Source organism: Somniosus microcephalus, chromosome 28 (genome assembly GCF_052327205.1).
Source record: "Somniosus microcephalus isolate GS21.2 chromosome 28, FLI_Smic_1.0, whole genome shotgun sequence".
NCBI classification, from domain to species: domain Eukaryota; kingdom Metazoa; phylum Chordata; class Chondrichthyes; order Squaliformes; family Somniosidae; genus Somniosus; species Somniosus microcephalus.
The window spans coordinates 4,905,960-4,925,204 of NC_141014.1; the positions used below are offsets into that span (position 1 = coordinate 4,905,960).

A 19,245-nucleotide genomic window follows, 5' to 3' on the forward strand; every position below is an offset into this window, starting at 1 on the left:
ACACTGCAGGAGGTGTTCCAGTTTTAATTAACCATGTTGCAGGGTGGGGTGTAACCGTTGAATGAATCACTCCGTGAGGCATGGGAGCTGCTTTTATTAAGTGGTGACGACCCAGCTTTTCTGAATTCTTAAGTGAACGACAGGCAATCTCAGCTTTTGCGGGCTGACCGAGTGTTCCATTTCTGCACAGCATCATTACCCTTTGTAAAGTGATCTCAGACTTATCGTCACAGTGTGCATCGAGTCAGGCCTCTGTCTGTATTCCAGAACAGTGCCTGCTGTCTCCCTGTTTGAAACAGCTTGGAGTGACATTGTAAAATATACTCCCAGAATTACAAGCTAACAAGCCACTGCTTCAAAAATAGCTGGCAAAGCACTTTGAGACTTTTCCCCTTATAGGAGACTATTCGAGTCGGTGAAAGGATTATACAAGGATGACACCAGAACAGAGAGGGTATATCTATCAGGATAGACTGAACAGGCTGGGGCTCTAGTCTCTACAACCTGATAGAGGTCTTTAAGATTATGAAAAGGTTTCTTAGGGTAGACATAGAGAAGATGTTTTCACTTGATGAGCACTTGAAACGCCATAGCATACAAGGCTACGGACCAAGTGCTGGAAATGGGATTAGATTAGACAGGGCTTGATGGCCAGTGTGGACACGATGGGCCGAAGGGCCTCTTTCTGTGCTGTATAACTCTATGACTTGTAGGGAGACCAAAACTAGGGCCCATCAATATAAGATAGCCACTAATAAATCCAGTAGGGAATTCAGAAGAAACGTCTTTACCCAGAGAGTGGTGAGAATGTGGAACTCGCTGCCACAGAGAGTGGTTGAGGTGAACAGCACAGATGTATTTAAGGGGAAGCTAGATAAGCACATGAACGAGACAGGAACAGAAGGTTATGTTGATGGGGTTAGATGAAGGGTGGGAGGAGGCTCGTGTGCAGCATAAACACCGACACGGACCAGTTGGGCCGAATGGCCTGTTTCTGTGCTGGACATTCTATATAATTCTATGTAAAAATAAAAAGCCACAGGGAAGATTCACTGGAATGATTCCAGGAATCAGTAGTTCGAGTTGTAAGAACATAACGTAGGAGTAGGAGCAGGAGTAGGTCATCCGGCCCCTCGAGCCTGCTCCACCATTCAATAAGATCATGGCTGATCTGATCCTGGCCTCAACTCCACTTCCCTGCCCGCTCCCCATAACCCTCGACTCCCTTATCGTTCAAAAATCTGTCTACCTCCACCTTAAATACATTCAATGACCCAGCCTCCACAGCTCTCTGGGGAAGAGAATTCCAAAGATTCACGACCCTCTGAGAGAAGAAATTCCTCCTCATTTCTGATTTAAATGTGTGCCCCTTATTCTGAAATTATGCCCCCTAGTTCTAGATTCCCCCACGAGGGGAAACATCCTCTCTGCATCTACCCTGTCAAGGCCCTTCAGAATCTTATATGTTTCAATAAGATCACCTCTCATTCTTCTAAACTCCAATGAGTATAGGCCCAACCTGCTCAACCTTTCCTCATAAGTCAACCCCGTCATCTCAGGAATCAACCTCGTGAACCTTCTCTGAACTGCCTCCAATGCAAGTATATCCTTCCTTAAATAAGGAGACCAAAACTGTACGCAGTACTCCAGGTGTGGTCTCACCAACTTCCCTATTTTTATACTCCAGGACTTCCTTATGAAGAAAGACGTGAAAATGTGGAACTTTTTTCACAAACCGAGAAGGCTAAGGGGAGATCTAATAAGAGGTTTACAAAATGTAGAGAGGGTAAACGGTGAAAGGTAATTGGCGATTTAGTAACGAGCACAGACTGGAGTTTCTCACTTGGAGTAAGAAGGGGAAGGTTAAATGGAATGTTTTCACACAGAGGGTTATTAGAGCTAGGAATGCAGTGACTAGAACATCATTTAAAAGGGTATTGGATAATGATTTGAAAAGGAAGAATGCAAAAGGATACAGGGAAATGAGAGTACCGTACACAGCTAAAGTTAGAGAGCTAGCCTCACAGACACTGGCCTCCCTGCTATAATTGCGATGATTTTGAGACGTTTCATTGTGATGAGCTGCTGTATAAATATAGGTATTATTCCGGAAGGACAGTGTGTCTCCAGATATGGTGAAGCTGCTGTGTTCCAGATTCTTGTGGGATCATTGTGTGAACTTGTCTTTAAGGAGCTGGCAGCTTGCTTGCGGAATAAGGTTCTGAACAGAATTAGACGTGTGGCTGAGAACAAGGCCTTATATAGAGTAGAACTGGGAAGCACCTGACCTCTGCATGGAACAAAGTGCTTACAGGGAGCTGGGTCATTCTCCCTGGGATAAAGTGCTTGGGTGATCCAACGTTCCCAAGCCTGTAGTATAGAAATTTGAGCTCCGAGTCAGGGCCAGAGGAATTAGCAATCTGTAATCGGTGCAGTACAGTCAGTTCATTTTACGGGTTAGAGGCTACTTTTCTTAAAATGGCCCAAGTATAGAAAGCTTTGTATCTGTACTGAGGGGATTCCTGGGAAGTGTCTGTTTTAATAAGCCTGCTTTTTAGAGGAGTTATAATTATTTTGTAACTACATACCTCATTAAAAACAAAGAAAGACTCGCATTTCTATAGCGCCTTTCACAACCTCAGGACATCTCAAAGCGTTTTACAGCCAATGAAGTATTTTTGAAGTGTAGTCACTGTTGTAATGTGGGAAACGTGGTAGCCAATTTGTGCACAGCAAGATCCCACAAGCAGCAATGTGATAATGACCAGATATTCTGTTTCAGTGACGTTGGTTGATGGATAAATATTGGCCAGGACACCTGCCAATAACTCCCCTGCTCTTCTTTGAAATAATGCCATGGGATCATTTATGTCCACCTGAGAGAGCATGTAATGGTGCTTGGTTGTGCGTGCAGGACCAGGGAGTGAGGTGCTACCTGTCCCGTGTCTCTCACTAGAGTAGGAATCAATCCACCTTTTGGAAGATTGGGGAAGCCCCTGTGGCTTTGTGTGTGAGATTCCAGTACCCAGTTCTGCCAGCAAAAGGGTTTTGCTGTTACTGGGTCACCTGATCGTACTGGATACTGGCAGAAAAGGTAAACTCCTGATTATAGGGGACATGGGGTCCACTTACGGGAGAGCCCTGCGACACTGAACCAGAGAGAATCTCGAGAGCAGACCTGAAATTTGTAACCAGCATGAGGTAGTGCAGTTTAACTTTACAGAGGTGATTGGATGGAGAGGAGCTTCCACGGGTTTTGCTGTAACTGTCCATGAAACCACTTCTCACAGTTCATTAACTTTCTCCAGCAGAAGCTTCAATCATTTCTTTTGCCGTTTGTTTAGGAGGAGTGTCTGAGCAAACTACACCAGTGCCGAAGCCACGAGACCGGCCCCAGTCCCTAATGGAACGGTGAGTGTTTGTGTGCAGGTAGATTAGCCGGGGCCTTTCACTCTACAGATACTGTGCTTATTAGAAAGCAGCTTGCATCGTTGAACTGAACTGTACTTTGCAGCGACAGGAAGCAGGGTGGGTGCAGGGTTTCTGCGGGGGGTGCCTGGGGGGGCGGGGGTTGGGGTGGGGAGGGAGCGGGGTGCCTGGGGGGGCGGGGGAGGGAGCGGGGTGCCTGGGGGGTTGGGGTGGGGAGGGAGCGGGGTGCCTGGGGGGTTGGGGTGGGGAGGGAGCGGGGTGCCTGGGGGGGCGGGGGTTGGGGTGGGGAGGGAGCGGGGTGCCTGGGGGGTTGGGGTGGGGAGGGAGCGGGGTGCCTGGGGGGTTGGGGTGGGGAGGGAGCGGGGTGCCTGGGGGGTTGTGGTGGGGAGGGAGCGGGGTGCCTGGGGGGTTGGGGTGGGGAGGGAGCGGGGTGCCTGGGGGTTGGGGTGGGGAGGGAGCGGGGTGCCTGGGGGGTTGGGGTGGGGAGGGAGCGGGGTGCCTGGGGGGTTGGGGTGGGGAGGGAGCGGGGTGCCTGGGGGGTTGGGGTGGGGAGGGAGCGGGGTGCCTGGGGGGTTGGGGTGGGGAGGGAGCGGGGTGCCTGGGGGGTTGGGGTGGGGAGGGAGCGGGGTGCCTGGGGGGTTGGGGTGGGGAGGGAGCGGGGTGCCTGGGGGGGTGGGGGTTGGGGTGGGGAGGGAGCGGGGTGCCTGGGGGGTTGGGGTGGGGAGGGAGCGGGGTGCCTGGGGGGTTGGGGTGGGGAGGGAGCGGGGTGCCTGGGGGGTTGGGGTGGGGAGGGAGCGGGGTGCCTGGGGGGTTGGGGTGGGGAGGGAGCGGGGTGCCTGCGGGGGGATGGGGGGGCGGGGAGCCTGTGGGGAGCGGGGGGGAGCGGGAGCCTGCGGGGGGGGGGAGGGGAGGGAGCGGAGAGCCGGGGGAGCGGGGAGCCTGGGGGGGCGGGGAGCCTGCGGGGGGGGGTGGGTGGAGGGAGCGGGGTGCCTGCGGGGGGATGGGGGGGGCGGGGAGCGGAGAGCCTGCGGGGGGATGGGGGGCGGGGAGCCTGTGGGGGGGGTGGAGGGAGCGGGGAGCCTGGGGGGGGGGCGGGAGCCTGCGGGGGGGGAGCGGGAGCCTGCGGGGGGGGGGGAGGGAGCGGAGAGCCGGGGGAGCGGGGAGCCTGGGGGGGCGGGGAGCCTGCGGGGGGGGCGGGTGGAGGGAGCGGGGAGCCTGGGGGGGCGGGGAGCCTGCGGGGGGGGCGGGTGGAGGGAGCGGGGAGCCTGGGGGGGCGGGGAGCCTGGGGGCGGGGGCGGGTGGAGGGAGCGGGGAGCCTGGGGGTGGGGGCGGGTGGAGGGAGCGGGGAGCCTGGGGGGGGTGGGGAGCGGGGAGCCTGCGGGCGGGGGTCAGTTAATATGACACCCTGCGTAAGCTGTGATTTTTATCTGGCGGGGGACTGCTCGGTGCTTGTGTTGCTTCTCTTTAGTCACTGAGATCTCTGTCTTCCTTGATGACTTGATGCTTTTGCTCACTGGATCGATGCTTTATACTGAGCCCAGTAGACAGAGAAGGTCCAGGTCGGGGTATCAGCTGCTTGCTCAGGCCACCTTCAGTCTCTCTTGGAACGTGGGCGTCTAACCAACTCCTTTCAGCATTAGTCTCCGCCCCAAGCATTGCGATTTCCCTAAATGGATCTTTTGGGAGTCATGCCCGCCTCCGTTTTCAGCTGCTATCTGGCAGCTCATCAAGTGGCTATTGGACTGGGGCAGAGGATGACAGCTCAACCTGATCCTGCCCTCCCCTGAGTCCGCAATACCCTTTCCAGGATAGTGGTCAGGAGCAGGAAGCCCAGCTCCCCCCACCTCACCCTTTAGCCCTGGTGCACAGAGGAATATTTTGCTCTCTCTCTTGCTCCTAATTTCCTGCCCTCTCTCCACATCCCCTAATACCCCTCCTTCTCAAGTAAGTCTCTCTCTCTTGTAAACACCTGAATTCCCTCTGCACCTCTGGCCTTCTATAGCAGTGCAGCCCTCGACCTCCTCCCTGTCTGAGGAAATGTGTCCTGGCCTCCCTTTTAACTGGCTTAGTTTGCCCACATCCCAAAAACAAATGCAGGCACTGGCCTGTTTACCAGGTGAGAGTGTGATTGACCCACTGCTGTAGCCAGCAGTGATTTCCAGGCTGGACTGGCAGCCACTTCCACAGCTCCAGGCTGGAGCCTCCAAACAAACCTGCCCTTTCAAAGCGTTGGGATCAGCCGGGGGCTTTCCAGTAGCAGAGCGGCGAGCATTGATTTTTCCCTCCATTTGTGTCCCTTCCATTTTGTGCTTTGGATTCATTTGCAAACGGACCCGTCCGCTCTAGACAGTCGGCTTTTTCACAGCCTGTGGTCGAGAGTTGTGTTAACGTTCAAAGCTGCCGGAAAGATTTTGTGCAGTGTCCGCTTCTCTGCTGACTACCTGTCGAGTGCGTCCACTTGAAGAATCGGCATCCTCTACAGGGCGGGGAACAGGTGTAGCAGGCGAAGGCCCCTTGCTATCTGTGATTTATAATGGAGACGGACCTATCTGGTCCAAGTGCAGATAAGGTGGAAACCCCGTGGATAGACAGACGGGGAAAGAAACTGGCTCTGGGTGTTGCCTTTTGAAGCATGGTGATGAAACTTGTACACAACACCGTGTGGGGCTGGCCCCAGCAGAGCCTCTGTGCACTGTCCAGGTGAAATGGAGTGTCAGAGAAACCTAGAGCGCACTTCCCCACAGCCCAGGTAAGAACAGGAGCTATACAGCCACTGGCATGACTTGCTGCCAGTGTACGGAGAATCCTAGCCCCAGTGACACGTGCCTTGGAGTCTGGCCGCCCTTTGGCATTTGAGAGTCTGTGAACGTACTAAAACAAGACAGGAAAAGACCAGCTGGTCCATCGAGCCTGTCCCACACAGTCCTGTTTCAAATAAGCATCTTAATCCCTAAGGCCCCCCCCAACCATGTCATCTCCTGGGAGAGGCAAAAAAACTCGTCAACTGCAAACCCGAGGCATTTTCCGCCCCCCCCCCCCCCCCAATGGCGACCAGAGTGGACCATGAGTCACATCACCCAATACCCCACCTTCCTCTGTACGCTGTGATATTAGCCTCAAACAGAAACTTGCACAGCTAACGTTGGAATGTTTGCAGCAAATTCGCACTCGCTGCACGAGCCGGCAACTTGTTGCAGAGGCTCAGTGACTCTGTGAAAAGAGAAACCTCCTGACATCGAATGGGTGCTTACACAGCTTGTAATCGTGTCCCTGGTTCTCCCTACCCTATCTAACTCACACCATCTATACAGACACAGGCTAGTGCCTTCATTATTTTAAATATCTCGCTCAAATCTCCCCAAAGTCTCTGCTTCTCCAGAGTAAAAAGCCCCAGCCCCCAGCCCCCAGCTCCCAGCCCCCAGCCCCCAGCCCCCAGCTCCCAGCTCCCAGCCCCCAGCTCCCAGCTCCCAGCCCCCAGCTCCCAGCTCCCAGCCCCCAGCTCCCAGCCCCCAGCTCCCAGCTCCCAGCCCCCAGCTCCCAGCTCCCAGCCCCCAGCTCCCAGCTCCCAGCCCCCAGCTCCCAGCCCCCAGCCCCCAGCTCCCAGCTCCCAGCTCCCAGCCCCCAGCTCCCAGCCCCCAGCCCCCAGCTCCCAGCCCCAGCCCCCAGCCCCCAGCTCCCAGCCCCCAGCTCCCAGCCCCCAGCTCCCAGCCCCCAGCCCCCAGCCCCCAGCTCCCAGCTCCCAGCCCCCAGCCCCCAGCTCCCAGCTCCCAGCCCCCAGCTCCCAGCCCCCAGCTCCCAGCCTGTTCTGATAACTAAGGGCTTTTAAACTGGGTATCAATGCAGTGGCCCCCTCTGGACCTTTTCCCGGGCCTCGAGCTCACCCACCATGTGAAGGGACCAAGATTAGATTGGCAAGGGTATGAAGGAAAGGGGATTAATGGGATATGGAAATAGAGTGGGTGGAACTATTTGCTTACATGGAGGGTAAACACTTTTTTATTAATTCCTGGGATGTGGGCGTCGCTGGCAAGGCCAGCATTTATTGCCGTCCCGTGGATTGGAGGGGCTGAATGGCCTGTTACTGTATTGTAACTTCTATGTATTTCTCTATCTAACTGGGTACAATGTTCTAGATGAGACCTAACCAGAGTCTTACACAAGCACATTATAGTGCTTTATGTTTTATATTGGATCATCCTAGATTACATCTTAATACTCTTATCAGCCTTTATATAGCTATGCGGCACCTTTAGAGACACATGCACTGTAATACCTGGGTCTATTTCCCACTCAACAGACATCAGTTCGGAGCCCAGCATGGTATGTACATACTTGGTGTTATACCTACCCACGTGCATAACCCTACATTTACCTATGTTAAATATCATCAGTCAGGCACAGGCCATTGCATGTAGGTCTGATTGTAGTAGTTTTCTTATCATCCAAGGTCCTAACACTCTCTCAAATCTTCGTATCATCCGCAAACTTGTGGACTGTTCTCCCAATGCCTTCCTCCAGATCATTGGTAAAGATGGTGAAGGACAACAGTCTCAACACAGATCCCTGCGTGACTCCACTAGTAACCAGTGTCCACACAGAACCACTGCTCTGAATAACAGCCTCCTTCTTATTACAGGAAACTTTCGATTAACCGGCCCCTAAGTAACTGGAACGCTCTATCCACCGGCAAAATTCAGGAGTCGGTTCCGTTAACTTTTATTACCTTTTTAAACTCCATTTGTTGCTGTGCAAGGGTGTAGCTGAAGCTGTTGCTAAGCTACAGAGACGCTTGCAACTTGTGCCGATTGTTTTGAAGCTGTACAGGGTTTGTTGCTTTATACGGGTCTCTGAGCTCCGTATCTTTTACTATAGCGTTCGGTTATCCGGAATTGTTGATGAACAGGCACCACGTCGGTCCCGTCCGTGCCGGATACCAGAAAGTTTCCTGTAGAATGCAACCAATTCTTTATCCATCCCAGGATCTGCCCTCCAATCCCACAGCTCTCTATCTGATAAATTAGCTCATTGTGTGGCACCGTGTCAAAGGCTTTTCCAAATCCAGGTAAACAATGCCAACCACCTCAGAGAATTCAGCCAGGCTGGTGAGATGTGATCATATTTATAGAAGCCATGTTGAGATTCTCTATAACTCTCTCCGTCGAGGTGGCCATACAGATTATCTCTACTGACCGCTCTCTGTCCAGGGGCCGTACAGAGTATCTCTACTGACCGCTCTCTGTCCAGGGGGCCGTACAGAGTATCTCTACTGACCGCTCTCTGTCCAGGTGGCCATACAGAGTATCTCTACTGACCGCTCTCTGTCCAGGTGGCCATACAGAGTATCTCTACTGACCGCTCTCTGTCCAGGGGCCGTACAGAGTATCTCTACTGACCGCTCTCTGTCCAGGTGGCCATACAGAGTATCTCTACTGACCGCTCTCTGTCCAGGTGGCCATACAGAGTATCTCTACTGACCGCTCTCTGTCCAGGGGCCGTACAGAGTATCTCTACTGACCGCTCTCTGTCCAGGTGGCCATACAGATTATCTCTACTGACCGCTCTCATAGAAACATAGAAGAAGATAGGAGCAGGAGTAGGCCATTCGGCCCTTCGAGCCTGCTCCGCCATTCAACGAGATCATGGCTGATCATCCAAACCCTAGCACCCGGTCCCTACACCGACAGCCATCCCACCCAAGCCCTATCCCCGTAACCCCGTAACTCCACGTATTTAATCCCCCCTAACACTAAGGGTCAATTTTTATCATGGCCAATCAACCTAACCCGCACATCTTTGGACCGCTCTCTGTCCAGGTGGCCATACAGAGTATCTCTACTGACCGCTCTCTGTCCAGGGGCCATACAGAGTATCTACTGACTGCTCTCTGTCCAGGGGCCATACAGAGTATCTACTGACCGCTCTCTGTCCAGGGGCCATACAGAGTATCTCTACTGACCGCTCTCTGTCCAGGTGGCCATACAGAGTATCTCTACTGACCGCTCTCTGTCCAGGGGCCGTACAGAGTATCTCTACTGACCGCTCTCTGTCCAGGGGCCGTACAGAGTATCTCTACTGACCGCTCTCTGTCCAGGTGGCCATACAGAGTATCTCTACTGACCGCTCTCTGTCCAGGGGCCATACAGAGTATCTCTACTGACCGCTCTCTGTCCAGGTGGCCATACAGAGTGTCTCTACTGACTGCTCTCTGTCCAGGGGCCGTACAGAGTATCTCTACTGACCGCTCTCTGTCCAGGGGCCATACAGAGTATCTCTACTGACCGCTCTCTGTCCAGGGGCCGTACAGAGTATCTCTACTGACCGCTCTCTGTCCAGGGGCCATACAGAGTATCTCTACTGACCGCTCTCTGTCCAGGGGCCATACAGAGTATCTCTACTGACCGCTCTCTGTCCAGGTGGCCATACAGAGTATCTCTACTGACCGCTCTCTGTCCAGGGGCCATACAGAGTATCTCTACTGACCGCTCTCTGTCCAGGGGCCATACAGAGTGTCTCTACTGACCCCTTCCAGTAACTTGCCTTTAACTGTAGTCGAGCGAATGGGCCTGTGATCCCTGGCTCTGATGTTGCTCTATTTCAATATTGGTTCACATTAGCCTCCCTGCAGTCCCTGGGGACAGACTCTGGTCCCAGCGAGCTGTGAATACAAGAACAAGGCCTCGCTGAGCACAGCCCCCATTCCTATCATCTTTCACTTTTCATAACTCTTGTTCACTAAATTCCTAAGATTAAAAGGGAAACTCTAAATGCTGGAAATGGTAGGTAACAAAGCGGGATATTGATCAGCTGGAGTCTCCGCCAGAGCTAACCTGCCTTTTGTTTGTTTTATTTCACTGCATTCGTGTTCCCTTTTTCAAACAACACCTTTCTACTCCCTTTTCCAATATCATTTGCTTTTTAAATCTGTTTCTGCCACTGAGCAATCAGCAGTCGGAGCCAGTGTCTTTAGTGCCACCCAGTGCCAGCGACTGGCCCCTGCAGCAACACCCTCCAGTGTGATTATGTCCCTGCATCTGTCAGACTTCAAAAGTAATATTTTCTCTGGATAAGAATATGGAATGTTCCAGATCTTGAACCTGTAGAATTTTTGACGAGTGTGCTTTTGGGGAAAAAAAACAACTTCTGACAGGGAGAAGCGAACTTCCTTCCACACTTTGGATTTAGGATAGTCTGCTTGCTCGGTGACCCTAGCCACCGACAAGAGGGGAAGGGGCTATCATCCAAACAGAACTGGAGGACCTGGCTTCCATTTCACTTCACAACTGAAAGAAACTTCGAATTCAAAATGGATTTGAAACACTGGCTGTTGTTCAGAGTAAGCTAGAGTGCTGCAGCATTTTCAGTACTGGGCCATCCTCCCTTTCTTTGCCTGATAGTGACTGCAGTGCCTGTGGAATGTTTGTTAGTGATCCGACGCTTGCACCTTTGAGCAGTTAGCTTTGGATAAAGAGCCGACACCTCACCAGCCATATTCTCAGTTTTTCGTTGAGTGTCGTACTTATCCTGCAAGCTTGTCATTTCAAAATCTGTTCTGGCAGTACAAGCACAGACATGGCTTGAACGTCTAGTAAGTGGCGGAGAATGTGCCCTCGACCTCAAAAGCAGGGTAAAGAACTAAACTCATGGGACTATTGTGTCCCATAAAATAACAAACCATTAAGCCATAGCATTAAACTTGTAGTTACTGGTCTTGATAGAAAACAAATTCAACTTTAAAATGCAGATTTGCTGTACAGTGTCATACTGTGGCCATGCTGCTGCTTACAGACTCAAGCATTTGAACTCTGTTATATTTTAAAAGCTGCTTGGGTGTTTTTGCCTTGAGCACTGAGTTACAAAGCCCAGCCCTGATCCTGTCATCTCCAACACTAATAAAGTTTCTGCAGAAATGTGGCTCCTGCATGAAAGTGAGATCAGTTTGAAAGGAGGAGGTGCTGTTGCCATGGTTTCTGATCAGTTATTTCTTTCAAACAGGAAAGGAGGAGACATCAAACATAAAGACCCTCCTTGGATTTCTTTGGTAAATTCCGAGTCCAAAAGGAGGCCGGCGCCTCCCCGGCCTGGAGCACGAGCCGGCCCCAGCAGCGCTCAGCGGGAGACAGAGTCCCAGCCCTTGAACCCGTTTGAAGTGGATGATGAGGAGGAAACAAACGATGTGTCTGAGAAAGTGCCGAGTGCTGCGTCGACTGAGACTACTCCCAAAGCAAGCCACCCGTGGTATGGGATTCAGTCGACCAACAGCCCAAGGAGCAAAAAGCGGCCTGCACCCCGAGCGCCAAATGCATCGCCCTCAGGTGAGCCGGGAACTGAGTTGCTGCTCTCTCGTCTGCTGGGGGTTCAGGTTAGATGTTTGTTGTATATTTAGGGGGGAATGTGTTGCAGGAGAGATAAATAACCTTTTGGCAGCAATCTTTCCCTGATTATTTGATGCAGAGATGCGCAGTGGTACTCAGTGATCAATGAGTGATTAACTAATGTGGATTTGAAAGAAAGACAGACTTGCATTTCTATAGCGCCTGTCACAACCGCAGGATGTCCCAAAGCACTTTACAGCCAATGAAATACTTTTGAAGTGTAGTCACTGTTGTAATGTGGGAAACGCGTCAGCCAATTTGCGCACAGCAAGCTGCCACAAACAGCAATGTGATAATGACCAGATCGTCTGTTTTAGTGATGTTGATTGAGGGATAAATATTAGCCAGGACACCGGGGAGAACTCCTCTGCTTCTCTTCGAAATAGTGCCACCTTGGGGTTTGAAGAGCATCCCAATCAGAAGTCGTTTACTATTTATAAAATGACCACTCCTTTCCCCTTGAGGTATTCGGCTCTGTATACTCTATTTTCTTGCCATCGGGCAGGGAGAGGGAGCTGGTGCTGTAGTTTGTAGAAAATGTTCAAACACATCCACCCCTGTCAGGGTGCAGCCATTCCACAACTGAGCAGGAAGATACTATTTAAAATAACCTCCCACTCCGTGTACCACTAGAGTAAGCTCGGGTTAGCAGGCCATGGGCCCCTTTAAGACATTTTGGGCACTGGTGATGTCACCTGCATCATACGGAACATGAGCTCCTGGCTCAGGCCACTTCTTTCCCTGTTCCTGGGTCCGATCACAACTCTGCTGCTCCCTAGATACATCAAGTTGTGCTGGTATGTAGCTGAAGTTCCCATGAGGATGCCCAGGGATCAGTATAGTGGACCACGCAGTCTGCGATGGTGGAAGATTCTGCCGTGGACCTGTTTGGTTTCAGCTCGAGATACAGGATCAGCTCTTGATGCCAACATATGGTGCTGAGGTCTTTCACCACAGCTTGTTAGCAGCTTCTATCAGCCCTGGGGTTCATGAACCTCACTTTTGGCAGGACTGCTGTTCAGCCCTCACAGCCATTTTGTCCCAGATCTTTTGTGCCAATTCAGTCTTTGGCTGCTGGTGAATCCCTTGTAGGTTTCAGCACCAAGTGCCCCTCTACACTAGCTGTAAGGTTCTGGGGCTGGGGCTGCAACGGTTGTTTTCCCGCAGTCCTTTTAACTTGTGTCTATGGCAGTTTTCATAAGCGAGCCATGCTGAAACATGTCAATTTTCATGCCGAGAGTAGGATAGCATGCACTGAGCTAAGAATTACCAGTGAATTATACTATAAACGAACCTGTGATGCTCACCATGTTCAAACCAATGCATTCAGGCTAAAACTGATGGACTTATTTACAAATACAGTAAGAGACTAACGGTACAGTACTTCAAGCAATAAAGATACACTTAGTCCACAAAACATAGGAATGAACATAGGAACAGGAGTGGGCCATTCAGTCCCTCGAGCCTGTTCCGCTATCTACCCCCCTTGGTTCCATATCCCTTAATAACAAAAATCTATCAATCTCAGTTCTGAAATTTCAGTTGACCCCCAGCCTCAACAGCTTTTTGGGGCGGGGGGGGGAAGAGTTCCAGATTTCCACTGCCCTTTGTGTGAAGAAGTGCTTCCCGACGTCACCCCTGAACGGCCTGGCTCTAATTTTAAGGTTATGCCCCCCACCAGCGAAAATCATTTCTCTCTCTCATCTACCCTATCAACTCCTTTTAATCATCTTAAACACCTCAATTAGGGAATACAAGCCTAGTCTAAGCAACCTGTCCTCATAATTTAGACCCGGTATCATTCTAGTGAATCTGCACTGCACCCGCTCCAAGGTCAATATATCCTTGCTGAGGTGCGGGGCCCAGAACTGAACCCAGTGCTCCCGATGGGATCTGACCAGAGCTCTGTACAGCTGTAACATAACTTCCAGCCCTTTGTATTCCAGCCCTTGAGATAAAGGTCAACATTCCATCAGCCTTTTAAATTATTTTTGTACCTGTCCACGGGCTTTTAGTGATTTCTGTAGTTGGACCCCTCCATCTCTCAGCTCCTCCACAGTTCCTGCTTCTCGCCATTTAGAAAATACTCTGATCGATCTTTCTTGGGTCCAGAGTGGATGACCTCACACCTCCCCACACTGAGCTCCATCTGCCACAGTTTTGAGAATATAACAACATAAGAAATAGGAGCAGGAGTAGGTCATACAGCCCCTCGAGCCTGCTCCGCCATTCAATAAGATCATGGCTGATCTTTTACCTCAGCTCCATTTTCCTGCACTATCCCCATATCCCTTGATCAGCTTAATATCCAAAAATCTATCGATCTCTGTCTTGAATATACTCAACGACTGAGCCTCCACAGCCCTCTCGGGTAAAGAATTCCAAAGATTCACCACCCTCTGAGTGAAGAAATTTCTCCTCATCTCAGTCCTAAATGGCCGACCCCTTATTCCGAGACTGTGACCCCTGGTTCTAGACTCCCCAGCCAGGGGAAACATCCTCCCTGCATCTACCCTGTCAAACCCTGTAAGAATTTTGTATACTTCAATGAGATCACCTCTCATTCTTCTAAACTCTGGAGAATATAGGCCTAGTCTACTCAATCTCTCCTCATAGGACAATCCCCCCATCCCAGGAACCAGTCTGGTGAACCTTCGTTACACTCCCTCTATGGCAAGTATATCCTTCCTTAGGTAAGGAGACCAAAACTGTCCACAATACTCCAGGTGTGGCCTCACCAGGGCCCTACATAATTGCAGTAAGATGTCTTTACTCTTGTACTCAAATCCTCTTGTAATAAAGGCCAACATACCATTTGCTTTCCTAATTGTTTGCTGTACCTGCATGTTAACTTTCAGTGATTCGTGTACAAGGACACCCAGGTCCCTCTGAACACCAACATTTCCCAATCTCTCCCCATTTAAAAAATACTCTGCTTTTCTATTTTTCCTACCAAAGCGGATAACTTCACATTTCTCCACATTATATTCCATTTACCATGTTCTTGCCCACTCACTTAGCCTGTCTATATTCCCTTGAAGCTTCTTTGGATCCTCCTCACAACTTACATTCCCACCTAGCTTTGTATCATCAGCAAACTTGGATATATTACATTTGGTCCCCTCATCCAAATCATTGATGTAGATTGTGAATAGCTGAGGCCCAAAGCACTGATCCTTGCAGCACCCAACTAGTTACAGCCTGCCAACCCGAAAATGACCCGTTTATTCCTACTCTCTGTTTTCTGTCCGTTAACCAATCCTCAATCCATGCTAGTATATTACCCCCAATCCCATGAGCCCTAATTTTGTTTAATAACCTCTTGTGTGGCACCTTATCAAATGTCTTCTGAAAATCTAAATACACCACATCCACTGGTTCCCCCTTATCTATTCTGCTAATTACAACCTCAAACAGATTCATCAAGCATGATTTCCCTTTCCTAAATCAGTGCTGACTCTGCCCAATCCTATTATTATTTTCTAAGTGCCCTGTTGCCACGTCCTTAATAATAGATTCTAGCATTTTCCCTACTACTGATGTTAGGCTAACTGGTCTGTAGTTCCCCATTTTCTTTCTCCCTCCTTTCGTATATAGTGGAGTTACATTTGCTACCTTCCAATCCGCGGGAATCGTTCTAGAATCAGTGGAATTTTGGGAGATGACAACCAATGGATTCACTATCTCTGTAGTCATCTCTTTCAAAACCCTAGGATATAGGCCATCAGGACCAGGTGATTTATCGTCTTTCAGTCCCATTCATTTCTCCAGTTCCAATATTTTACTAATACTAATTTCTTTCAGTTCCTCATTCTCGCTAGAGCCTTGGTTCTCAACCATTTCCAGGAAGTTTTTTGCGTCTTCCGTGAAGTCAGACACAAAGTGTTTGTTTAATTTCTCTGCCATTTCCTTATTCCCCATTATAATTTCTCCTGTCTCAGCCTGTAAGGGACCCACATTTACTTCCACTAATCTTTTCCTTTTTACATACCTATAGTAGCTTTTAGTCTGTTTTTATGTATCTCACTAGTTTACTCTCATTCTATTTTCCCTTTATCAATTTCTTGGTCCTCCTTTGCTGAATTCTAAAATCCTCCCAATCCTCAGGCTTACTACTCTTTTTGGCAACATTATAAGCCTCTTCCTTTGATCTAATACTATCTTTAACTTCTCTTGTTAGCCACGATTGGACCACTTTTCCTGAGGGGTTTTTGTGCCTTAAAGGAATGTATATTTGTTGTAAATTATGTATTAATTCTTTAAATGCTTGTCTACTGTCACACCTTATACTGTAGTTTCCCAACCTACTTTAGCCAGCTCGCCCCTCGTACCTACGTAGTTTTAAGACACTCGTTTCGGATTTAACTAAATCACTTTCAAACTTAATATAAAATTCTATCATATTATGGTCACTCTTCCCTAATGGCTCCTTTACTACAAGGTTATTAATTAACCTTTTCTCATTGCACAATACTATACAATACAATACTAGATCTAAAATAGCCTGTTCCCTAGTTGGTTCCTGAACATACTGATCGAGAAAACTATTTTGCATACATTCCATGAATTCGTCCTCCACACTATTACTGCAAATTTGGTTTGCCCAGTCTATATGTAGATTAAAGTCCCCCATGATTATTGTATTAGCCTTGTTAGATGCGCCTCTAATTTCCTGATTTATACTCTGCCCTACATTACAACTACTGTTTGGGGCCTATAAACAACTCCCACCAATGTTTTCTCCCCTTGCTGTTTCTTAGCTCCACCCAAATTGATTCTACTTGGTTGCCTCCAATTCCATGCGCTATGATCTTTAAGTCTTTTACGTGGAATTATATCGAATGCCTTCTGGAAGTCCATATAAATAACAGCCATAGACACTCCCTTATCAACCACGTTACTGACCCCCTCAAAAAATTCAACTAGGTTCGTTAGACATGACTTGCCCGTTACAAATCAATGCCAGATCTCTGATCAGCTCATATATGTGCGAATGATCAGTCACTCTGTCCCCAATAACAGATACTTCCCCACAACAGATGTTAGACTACAGGAAACTCTTTTTTATCCGGCACCGACGGGACCGGCGTGGTGCCGGTTTATCAAAAAGTCCGGATTACAGAGAGTTATAGTTAAAAGGTACGAGAGCTCTGTACACAGAATAAATCCAGGCTTCCCTGTTGCGTAGCAACAGCTGCAAGAACCCGGCCGTTTGGGTGCCGGTAAATCGAGAGTTTCCTGTAATAGGCCAATAATTTCCTAGTTTATCTCGCTTACCCTTCGTAAATAATGGAGTGACATTGGCAATTTTCTAATCCAAGGGGGCAATTCCTGAAGATCGTGACTAGAGCATCAACAATTTCGCTTAATGAACACTTAAGACAAAACCTCTATGCCCAAACTAATTTACTTATCAAACAGTGTGGCCCGTGTCTCCCAGGCAGCGGGGATATCCAGTTTCCATTTTGAAATGTGGTTGGGAATGAAAGCTTCCATTACCCCAGCTATCTGCAGTTAAATATCAAAAGTGTTAGAGATCTACAGGATAAAGGGAATGATTGGCAGATTGTGGCAAGTGGCGTTCCCCAGGAATCTGCTGAGGCCTCAGCTTTTCACCATATATATCAATGATTTGATGAAGGAATAGAGAGTTGTATGTCCAAGTTTGTAGATGCCGCTAAGTTAGAAGGCACAGTAAGTAGTGTAGATAGGAGCAGGACGTTGCAAAGGGACATTGACAGATTGAGTGGGCAAAATGGTTGCAGATGGAGTTCGTTGTGGGGAAGTGTGATGTCGTCCACTTTGGATCCATGAAAGATAAATCAGAGTATTGTCTTAATGGTGAGGGACTAGGAACTGTGGAGGAGCAAAGGGATTTAGGGGTCCTTGTACGTAAATCACTAAAAACCAGTGCACAGGTACAAAAAACAATCAAAAAGGCGAATGGGATGTCGGCCTTTATCTCACGGGGGCTGGAATACAAAGGGGAGCAAGTTGTGCTTCAGTTGTACAGAGCCTTGGTCGGAGCCCATCTGGAGCACTGCATTCAGTTTTGGGCACCTCATCTTCGGAAGGAATATATTGGGCTTGATGGGGGTTTAGCACAGATTCACTAGGAGGTTGCCAGTGTTTAAGGGGTTAAATTACGAGGACAGGTTGCATAATCTTGACTTGTACTCCCTAGAAGGTTGAGGGGTGATCTAATCAAGGTATTTAAAATGATAAAAGGATCGATAGTGGTGTGGGAATCCAGAACAAGGGGACATCATCTTAAAATTAGAGAGAGGCCATTCATGAGTGAAATCAGGAAGCACTTCTTCACACACAGGGTAGTAGAAATCTGGAACTCTCCCCCCAAAAGGCTGTGGATGCTGGGTCAGTTGCAGCTTTCAAGACTGAGATGAACAGATTTTTATTAGGTCGGGGTAGCATGGGTTATGGAACAAAGGTGGGTGAATGGAGTCGAGGTACAGATCAGCCCTGATCTCATTGAATGGCAGAACGGGCTCGAGGGGCTGAATGGCCTCCTCCAAGTTCCTATGTTCCCAATTTTGCCACACTGCATTTTTCCATCCCGAATTAAGTTGCTTTATTCCTTTGCTTGTACAGATAGTTTTGCCAGCAAGAGGTACCTCTTCAGCACATTGATAATCTTATTGTGTACTCTCAGTATGCTGTGGGTGCACTGGATATTGGAGTGCGGGCTGTAGCCAAACCCATGGTCCTTGTTGGCACAGGCTTTCTTGTGAACCTCAAGCCAAAGATTGACATGTCCCATATTACTGAGGGATATAGGAGTCAGACTGACGAAATTCAAGAGTTCTAAAAACATCAGAAAACCTTGAAAGCACTCCTAGAAGGAGTTAAAATACACTCCTGGGTGTACAATGCCTGGGTTTCAAATGCCTTAAACAAGGAAATTGAAGCCACGTTGTTATGGATCCCATACCAAGGGTAATACACCAAGAAGGAAAATCCAAATCATAGCTGCACAATAAGAGTATCTCCACAGATGGACACATGTGGCCCTCCCTTCATGCATCTTCAAATATTTCTTCCACTGACATTAGAACGTAAAGCACGGAGAAAGAAAAAGCCATTTGACCCATCCCGTCCTCTCCACCCAGAGTCTGTGTATGATTATTCTATCTGGGACCTGAAAACAACAGCAAGCAGTGCTACCCCTCATTCCCCCTTCTCAACAGATTTCAGTTTAGCCCTGCTTTAAAGGTGCCAGGTGTCCCTGAATCAGCTCCCTTCTTTGAGAGTCTCTTTCACATACACACTCCTCTGGGAGAAAAGTTCTTTCTAATCTCTAATTTCACTGGAGGCTTGTGGCTTTTATACTTGTGTCCTCTTGTTCTGTGCCCATTGCCCAACCGTAATAGTTTACTTGCTATAACATTTCCATACTTTTCATCATTTTGAAGACCTAGATCATGTC

General features: G+C 49.2%; 1 protein-coding gene across 4 annotated transcripts in view; it reads left to right on the forward strand.

The window, feature by feature from the left end:
• Nucleotides 1–19,245, forward strand: part of micall1a (MICAL-like 1a) — a 133,664-nt gene that overhangs the window by 46,131 nt on the left and 68,288 nt on the right. For all 4 annotated transcript variants that reach the window (XM_085969421.1, XM_085969422.1, XM_085969423.1 and 1 more), the window contains 2 exons: nucleotides 3,345–3,411; nucleotides 11,422–11,741. In XM_085969421.1, the coding sequence (XP_085825547.1) occupies nucleotides 3,345–3,411; nucleotides 11,422–11,741 (387 nt within the window). The remainder of the gene's footprint in view (nucleotides 1–3,344; nucleotides 3,412–11,421; nucleotides 11,742–19,245) is intronic.